Below are 9,681 nucleotides of genomic sequence, written 5' to 3'. Positions count from 1 at the left end.
TCTGTATATAATCATATTTTTATATTACTATTTTCAATATATATATATGTGTGTGCAAAATCGAACTATGAAGAAATAAAATACATTGAAATACAGAAATCTGACTCGCTTTTTTATAATTCATCTCAGACCAACTATCTCTCTCTCTCTCTATATATATATATATATATATAAATTTGTTTTTTAATGTCTTCGTTTTGTCATCATTTCAGTAGAAAATTCAGCCAATTCAAATATTTTTTAATTTCTGATTTTACTCAATGAAATTTCTTGAGTCTGTCTTTCTTTTGTAGGAAAAAAAAAATTTCTAAAAAATATAAATAAAAATAAAAAGTGATTTTGTTTATTTTTTGTCTTAAAAAAAATCATAAGTTGCTCCCATTCCAATGGAGAGGTTTTCCAGCTCCTTTGAAGGGAAGTATTCCATTTCCCACAGGAAGGACATGACCAACACTGAAAAAAAGAAAAGATGGAAATAAAACCCCAGGTAAACATTAATAGAGGTAAAGCATTTTAAATCTATACTGATATGAGGAATGCCTGTATGTTTATTATATATTAAATTGTGGAACATGAAATTTGCTAAGATTTCTCAACTATGCAGGTTGTCATCAATGACATCATGAGCCGGGATTCCATCACTTTTATACTAGCTAACTGGAATAGGATAGAGACAAGAGTGGAAATTAATAAGTGCACGAGAGAGAGAGAGAGAGAGAGAGAGAAAATAGGTGAGAAAAAGAACAAGAAAGAGTCAGAGAATGAGAACAAGAAAAAACGAGAAAGAGTTCAAAACCAAGAATGAGAAAGAGTAAATGTGAGAAATTGTTTGAAAAAAAAAACAAAAAAAAAACACTTACATATTTCTCCTTCGTGTAAAGTTCCTTTCAGTTCTGTGCACAAAGTTGTACATGGCTCTCTTGGTCGAAGAATAAAGTTGATCTCACCTTTCATTTGAGAAAAAATTACTAAAGGTGCTATCATATCAATCTGATGATTAAAAAAAATATATTATATATATCTGTATATATAAAAGAATAAATTTATTTATCATGCACACATATATAAATATATACACACAAAAGAGTAAGTCTGTTTGTTTATCTGTTATTAAAAATCAATATAGTAACAGAAGATCCATATTAAGAATTAATGGTATGAAAATTTTATGAAGTTAATATTATTTGGATTCTTCGAATTACTGTTTTGATCTTGAGTGTTAGTAGTCCGAAGAATCCAAATAATCAATCCTTATCCCAAAAATTCAAAAACGAAGCTAATACTGTCAGCAACTTTAGGAACACTAGAGTGCAACCCCACATTTTGGAGAAAGTTAAAACAAAATGGCAGTAACTATTTTATGAATAAAATATTAAAAAGATTAAGATAAACTGAGTGATTTTGAATTAAATTAATAAAGAACAAAAATAAAATAAATTACTTAAAGCTAAAGAAAACAGCCACACATTAAGTGCATATATGTGTTTGTCGGACATCATTATTAAAAAGAAAATTATTTTGGTAATATGCCCATTCTAAACTCATCACAGCTTGAAGTTCTATCAGAAGAGCCATTTAAAAGATCAGAACAGCATGTTCTTTTCACTTGTTTTACTGGGTGTTAAACTATTGATAATGTGTTGCAGTGTCTGTTACCCCATAATGCTGCCCGTTACTTCATAACATTGTCTGTTACCCCATAATGCTGCCCGTTACTTCATAACATTGTCTGTTACCTCATCACATTGTTCATCTATTCATCACTCTGTCCATCTTAATGTCTGTTACAATGACTCTTGAAAGATCAGTTACTATTGGTACTATGATCCATTTCCAATTCTTATTAAAAATTTGCAACTGAGCCAGGGTGTGTTATCAGAGGTGCAAATATTAAAATAAATACTGGGTACTTTTAAAGCTGTTGGTCCATGTTCAATTGCATTCATTTGGATGATTAACAAGATTGTAACTTGGTTAAAGAATGAGATGTAGGAATGAAACATATTGCCGATTACATAGGAAAATTATGACTCTTTGATTGATGTGAGAGAGTAATGGAAAGTTGGTAATGGCAGACATCTCAAGCTTAACATTCATCAAAATGAAGAATATCGGTAGTATTCAGATACATATAACTTATTAGTGCTTCACCAGAATTCTCTGCCATGAAAAACAAAAATAAAGAAAAATCTGGATGATGTACATCCCCATGATGGAAAGAACATATCATATACCAAAAATTATGCAAATTGATCAAGTAATTTAATTTTTAAATAAGAAAATCAAATTTTATGAGCAATGATCTTGCGATACCTTCTTGTAAACAGCATAAAGGAGACAAATTCAAATAATTAAAACTTGCGAGATTATAGAAAGCCATTTTTAACATGGGGAGGTGGTAAACATTGGAAAATTTGAATTTGTTTAAAAATGATCTTTATCAAAATAAAACTAATTCATCATTTTTGGTGTATGATATTTTCATACATATTTTTCTTTATCTTTTGTCATGGGACCAGGAGTTTTAGACAAGCTTCAGCCTAATGCTAGAGAAGTGTCACTAACTGTAAATAAGAACTCTGTATAATGTTGTGTTTGCAGCTTGTTTAAATTTTATTTTATGAACTGTAGTAAATGCATAATCATTTCCTCCTGTTATTATAGATATGTTTTCCAGTTGAAGAACTGTTTTTTTGCTTGGCCTTCGGGACAAGATCAAAGTGTAGTATCTGTTCTCTGATACATACACAGCGATAGGCAGTGTTGTTCTGGCGACACATTCTCGTGGCCGGCGAGCTTGTTGGGTAGCGTTCTGTCCGCACCCCCACTTTGTCTGTCTTTCTCTGCTCTCCCCCCTCCCCCACGGGGGGGGGATCCGAGCTGATAATTTACGACCTTCCCGCGAGGGAGGGTCGGAAACACTTTCTCTCTTCCCTCCACTAACTTCCCACTCCCTCTCTCAGTTCTATCTCCCCTCTTGCCGCCTTTGGCGCCACTTCTTTTTGGCGCCAAAGTCGGCTCCCAATTTGGACGTCGACTCCACGTCACTCATTTTGGTGAATTTATACAGGGAAGAGAGAGCTTTTATTCAAAAATGGACACCCCCAGCCCGGGGACCACCAATACAGATACCCCCAGCCAGGAGGCTACCACAAGAAAAACTGCTCCCCAAGAGGACGGCTCCCCAACAGGGGAAGCAAAAAGCAACGGGGCATACCGCCCGGACACTAAACCAAAGGACGCCCCTCAGAAGGGAGAAAACTCACCAGCAGCTCCCCAAGAGGGCGACTCCCCAAAAAGGGGAGAAAAAACAATGTTGGACGGGGCATCCCGTTCCGGCAACAAAAATCAAGAGGCAGTAGCCCCAAAGGACGATAAGGGAGACAGTGCTCCCCAAGAGGGCGACTCCCCACAAAGGGGAGCAAATCAAGAAAACGAGGGGGCATACAGCCTAGACCTCCCCAAAACAAAAGGGGCAAAAGCTCCCAAGGACAATAAAGAGGACAACGCTCCCCAGGAGGCCGACTCCCCAAAAAGGGAAGTATTTCCTGGAAGAAGTATAGAGCAGGGAGAGTCGGTCCCAAAGGAAAGCGGAAAGGGAAATGCGCCTCAAAATAGCAACCCTTCCGCCAAGGAACAGCAAAAACAGTCCAACCTCACCAAAGATCCAACACCAACAAGAGGGTCGGCATGGGGGAAGACTGTAGAGAAGCAACTGTCCCCTCAAGAGTATAGAGACTTGTACTTGACCAAGTACAGACAATACATAGAGGGGGCAGAAATTAAACCAGTGCCAGGCGCTTGGGAGGCAATCGAAGACAGAGTGCTCTCCCTCATCATCTCGGATATGCCGGAAAACCGCCTCCTAGGGATGAAAAAGGAAGACATGGCAGGGCTCCTACACAAGCTAAACATCCCGGTATTATACCTGTACCAGAGGAGCTACGCCATGTGGGACATCCTCCTACCCACCAAGGAAGATGCGGAGAGACTCTCCCTACAGGAAATTAAGTATGGGAGAACAAAACTAAAGCCCGAATACCAGGGCAGGACAAGGACCCGGGTGCAGGTATTCAATGTACCTATGCAAATATCAGCAGAAATCCTGGGATCCTTCTTCACACAGTTCGGCGAGGTGGAAAAAATAACCCCAGTGCGGTCGAAAACCGGCATGCACTTGGGCAGCTACACTGTGGCCATGAGGCTAAAGAAAGAAGGCTTCCAGGCGATACCAGCACAGCTGACATTTAAGGAGGCAACTATGACAGTAGTAGTGGAGGGGCGTCGTCCGCACTGCTGGTTTTGCCAAAAACAGGGTCACATGGCCAAGAGCTGCCCTCAAAGGTCAAATCCTACTCAAGTGACACTAAAGGCGGTCCCAACCTCTGAGACAGCACCAGTGTCCAAACAGGCTGTCACAACTCCTGCAACCAGAGCACCAACCCCAGCACCGAGGAAACCCAAAACTGTGCAGGAGCCCAAAGGGGAGGAATGGATCACGGTAATGAGGCGGAAACGGAAGCCCACAATCCCATCTGCCACCGTCCCACAACCAACCCAACAACCGAGGCAGCAACAACAACAGCAGCCTCCACAACAGCCGCAGCAACAGCCATGGCAGCAGACACAGCAGCAGCAGCCAAACCAGCCGTTGAACCAGCCGCAGCAACAACATCAGCTGCCGCGGCCAATTCCACAACCAATGCCACGAAAACAGCAGCAATAACAAAAACAGCAGCAGCAGCAACAACCAGAACAGCAGCAACAAAAACGGCTGCAGCAACCAGAAAAGCAACAGCATCAACCGGAGAAACAACAATTAGAGGAGCAGCAACAACCAACGGTCCCCACACCAATTGAGACGGGGATCAAGCGAAGAAAACACTGCTCCTCTGAGGATGAATCTGCTAGTGAGAGGGAGAGGAACTCAACCTCACCACTCCCCGGTTCATTCAAAAGAATAAAAAAGAAAAGGAAAGGGGAAGAAAAGGCAGCCCCCACTCCCTGTGAGCATACACCACCTCTAACAACAACACAACCCACTTCCACCCCCATACCACATACTGCACCAACACTAGACACCGCACTAACACCAACACCAACATCAGACACCGCACCAACACCAACACCAACATCAGACACCGCACCAACATCAGACACTGCACCAACACCAGACACTGCACCAACACCAGACACTGCACCAACACCAGACACTGCACCAACACCAACACCAGACACCGCACCAACACCAACACCAGACATCACACCAACACCAGACACCGCACCAACACCAACACCAGACACCACACAGACACTCGTCCCCACACCAATGCAAATTGAGCCGCCATCCCAGAAAGAAAAGAATGAACCCGGGAGGGGGAAAGACCCTTCAGATTCTCCCACTTACGGACTCACTCCAACAGGGACTCTCGCCCTCGAAACGAGAGAGGAACTTTGTTCTGTAGACCCCCTGTCTGTGGCAATGGGCGTACCACACCGGCAGAGAAAAAATTTAAAACCTCTGCTGGACTGCCAACAGATAGGGGGAAAAGACGTTAATGTCCCCTCTAATTTCCCGGACGCCCCACGGCTAACAACTTTCGTCAGGCTTCCTGAGGCCTGCAAAACCAACGTGTGGACAATGCTGGAAGCCGCTGAAGGGGCTGGTCCGGGAATTGAACTGATTAGGAAAAATGACCCTTCCCTTGAGGAACTCGCAAAACAATGCAAGGGAAGGGTCCCAGTGTTGGTCCATCCGTCACTCTATAGGGCCCTTAAATTGACTTACCCTTTGGATGTCGGCGGCATTGTGAGAGAAGGTCAGGACATGAAAAACCTGACCACCTTGAGCATTGCACACAACGTCGGTGTCCTTTCCCCGGCTGACTTCGGAGCTGAGTGTAACACACCTTAAGGTAGGTACCATGGCTTTGAATTTGGCTAGTCTGAATGCGAGGGGCTTGAGATCATCGGGCCGGGCGGCTCGCCTCCGGCACGACCTCTTGTCCCTGGGAGTGGATGTCGCTGCGATTCAGGAGACGCATTTCGTCTCCTCTGTGGACTGTCAGGTGCTGGCCCGAGACTTTGAGGTTTTCTCAGCATATGGCAGCCCGCGGGGGAAGGGAGTTTCCGTGCTGGTTAAACGTACCCTGTCGGCGACGGTCGACGTTGTCCATAGAGATGCAGTGGGTAGGCTGGTTGTGGCCGATGTTGCCGTAAAAGATTCTGTGTTTCGGGTGATTGCGGTTCATGCGCCCAGCACCGCTCGTGAGAGGGTCTCATTCTTCAGTCAGCTTGACGCGTTTGTAGATTGTCGGAAGCGGGTAGTGCTAATGGGGGATTGGAATTCCATCTTAGACCCCGACATAGATAAGGTAGGAGGCGGAGCTAGAGGATCGGAGAGGTGCGAGTCCAGCCTGGCTGATCTGATGGCTAGATGCGGTCTGGTCGACAGGTTTCGGGTCGAGCATCCAGGGCGGGAGATGTGGACGTGGACCAATAGTGTTTCCTCCTATCCAAATACTTATTTGGACAGGATGTTAGTTAGGAGAGGCGAAGTAGACTTCTTATCTTGTCCCACGTTCACTTGGCTAGGCCAGACGGACCATAAATTAGTTATGGCCCGGCTGAAGCTAGGAAATAGGCCTAAGTTAGCGGGGTACTGGAAGTTAAACACCTCCCTTCTGGAGATACAAGACTTCCAAGATCAGTTAAGAGAATTGATTAAGAAGGCACTAGTGGGGGCGGTTACCGGGAGTAAGTGGTGGTTAGGTCTCAAAGCCAAGATCAGAAGCTTCTCCGTCAAGTATGCCCAGCGCCTCGCACTAGATAAGGCCAAGACGAAGAAGAAGCTAGAGCAGAAACTAGCCCAGGCTACGGGGGAGGGTGATAGGGTTAGTCAGGAACTAGCTAAGCAGGACCTTCTACGCGAGACTAGCGAGCGTTACGAAGGCCAAGTAGTTAGAGCTAGGCTTAGAAAGATAGGCAACGAAGCAGTCAATTCTGATGCAGACGTGCGCCGTGAGGTTTCTAGGCGTGGCTCGGACAAATACATTGCAAAAATCAAACATCCGAATGGACGCACCCTGGAATCGACTCGGGAGATCTGCGAGGGGTTTCGAGAACATTTCGAGGAGCGTTTTACGCAGCAGCCCGATCTTCCGGTCCTTGAGTTTAGCGACTATTTGGCCGACTCTCCCCGCCTCGAGGTGGCTAGAGCGGCTAGTTGCGAGGGCCGGGTGACGGAGCGGGAGGTCTTTACTGCGCTGAAGCAGGTCAGCTGTGACAGATCGCCAGGACTTGATGGTCTGCCATACGAACTGTACTTGAGGCTGTCGCCCATGTTTCTGCCTCTTCTGACGGATATGTTCAACCATTGGTTTGCTCAGGGATCCATCCCAGGGCAGGTGACCAAGGGAGTGATCACATTGCTGAAGAAAGGTGACGGGCATGGAGGGGAAGAGTTAGACGACTACAGGCCCATAACTCTGCTAAACACAGAGTTGAAGATTTTGGCCAAGGTCCTGTCGAATCGGCTGCAGGTTGTTATCGACGAGTTGGTTGAACCGGAACAGAACTACGCTGTGAAGGGGAGATCGATTCAGAACAACTTGCACCTGATCCGCATGATCCTAGAGGGGGGAATAGATGACGACACGGAAGCCGCGCTGATAAACTTAGATCAGTCCAAAGCTTTCGATAGGGTCGACCATCGTTTCCTGGCATCTGTCTTAGAGGCCGCCGGTTTTAAACCGGACTTTTGCAAGTGGATCTCCATAATGTATCAACAGCCCATGGCTGTCGTGCAAGTGAACGGAAAGCGCTCGAAACCCTTTGTTATCTCTCGGTCGGTTCGTCAGGGTTGTCCGCTGTCGCCCCTGCTTTATGTCCTGGCTTTGGAGCCTCTTCTCCGCAAGCTGAGACATGGGGAGGCAAATTCGGCCCTGCGCGGAATGGCTCTGCCTGGCGGCACAGCTGCCAAGGTATCCGCGTTCGCCGATGATGTCACGATCTTCATGTCGGGCTTCAGAGACATTGAGGTCGTGTCGGAGGCACTCACACAGTACGAAAGAATTACAGGGGCCAAGATAAACCGCAACAAGTCGGTAGGACTGCGGTTGGGCGCATGGAGTGGCAACGCAAACCTCCCTGCGCCCTTCAGCTGGACAGATGGCCCGGTCCGGATCCTCGGCATGTGGTTCGGACCGGGTCTCCAGCTTGACAAGAATTGGTTGGAGGTACGGTCAAAGGTGGAGGCTGCAGTCAATTCGTGGCTTCCTAGGAAACTTTCCTTAAAGGGTAGAGCTGAGGCGTGCGCCACTTACGTCTTTCCTCTCATCCTTTACCGACTGGCCGTACTTCCCCTGCCTGCACAACACCTAAAAGCTCTTGTCGAACTCTTGTCCTCGCTCCTTTGGGACAGAGGAAGACACTGGGTGAGCAGACAGGTCTGTATTCAACGTCCGTGTGAGGGAGGCTTGGGAATGCCGGACTTGAAGTGTCATCGAGATGCTGAGAGGCTGGCCTTCCTGAGCCACTATATGCAGGAGGACCAACCGTGGCACCCCGTGGTTACTGCCGCCTTCCCCGACCTCGTTCTCGACCCTTCCATCGAGAGCCGTCGCAGGCCGCGGGGAGAATCTGCCTACATGAAAGAGTGCCGAGCCGCGCTAAAACGACTACCAAGGTCCAGTGACCTTGTGACTGCTACCCGTAGGGAACTCCACAGGGATCTAGTGAAGGGGGCCGCTGACGACCCGCTATGCGCGCGTTTGGGGTGGCAGCAGAGTGAGATCCGCTCCGCGTGGAGCTGGGCGCCAGGTTCGAGTCATCTGAACAATTCGGAGTTCTCTCTGACCTGGCGATTGGCCCGAAATGCACTTCCACTCAACAACATACAATGCAGTTCTGGGTTTCTGGAGTCGCCTGATTGTCCCCGTTGTGGGACAACGGCTGTGGAAACTACGGATCACGCTTTCTTCGATTGCCGCGAACTCCGCCAGTACTGGTCGTATGTCAGTGGGGTGACGGCTCGCATCGATCCTGAGCATCCTCGCCCAATTACTGTATCCAATGTTGTGGACAACGTGAGGCCGCCGTGGGACCGGGAAAGACAAATGGTCTACGTTACGATTCTGGCCGTGGCGAGAATGGTGATTTGGACGTCGCGTCTGCAAGGTTGCTGGGGGGTGTTGTCTTTTTCTGATCAAGATCTGATCGCGTTCTTTAAACACCAACTACGGGTGAAGATCAGATGTGATAGAAGAAGGCTGCATCGCGCGGCATTTGACAGAAGATGGATACATGTGGCAAGTCTGTGTGTACGAAGAGGAGCCAAATTTGAATACGTGTTCCCCGCCTAGGTGTGGAACGCGCAGTTCTGTAAAGTTAAATTAAACAAGTAGTCTCTCAGCTAGCTGAGTGTGTGTTCCATCCCTCCCCGATTAGGAAGCCTCCAAGATCCCCATCCCCTCTTACCTGCAATTTTTGTTTTCACCCCTTCCTCTAAATTTTACCCATCTTGGAGAAAAAGAAATACAAACTAACCTCCATCCCTTACCCACAAAATTTTCTTTTCTCCATTCACCCCCATCTAGAGGGCATCCCCACCTAGAGACTGACCCGCAGAAGCGAGGTTCCTTTTACAAACCTAGTGGAACGGGCAGTCTATCAACTAGACGG

General features: G+C 46.7%; 1 protein-coding gene across 1 annotated transcript in view; it reads right to left on the bottom strand.

Annotated features, from left to right (window-relative positions):
- Positions 1-337: 337 nt before the first annotated feature.
- The window catches only part of LOC145242653 (uncharacterized), a 57,515-nt gene continuing 48,171 nt past the window's right edge, over positions 338-9,681 (bottom strand). The window contains exons 6-7 of the mRNA XM_080105807.1: positions 861-990; positions 338-453 (exon numbers count right to left, since the gene is read on the bottom strand). Of these exons, the coding sequence (XP_079961933.1) occupies positions 356-453; positions 861-990 (228 nt within the window). The 3' untranslated portion in view covers positions 338-355. The remainder of the gene's footprint in view (positions 454-860; positions 991-9,681) is intronic.

Source organism: Euprymna scolopes, chromosome 1 (genome assembly GCF_053919585.1).
Source record: "Euprymna scolopes isolate OS-2025 chromosome 1, ASM5391958v1, whole genome shotgun sequence".
Taxonomy (NCBI): Eukaryota; Metazoa; Mollusca; class Cephalopoda; order Sepiida; family Sepiolidae; genus Euprymna; species Euprymna scolopes.
This window is presented reverse-complemented; position numbering and strand designations above follow the sequence as displayed.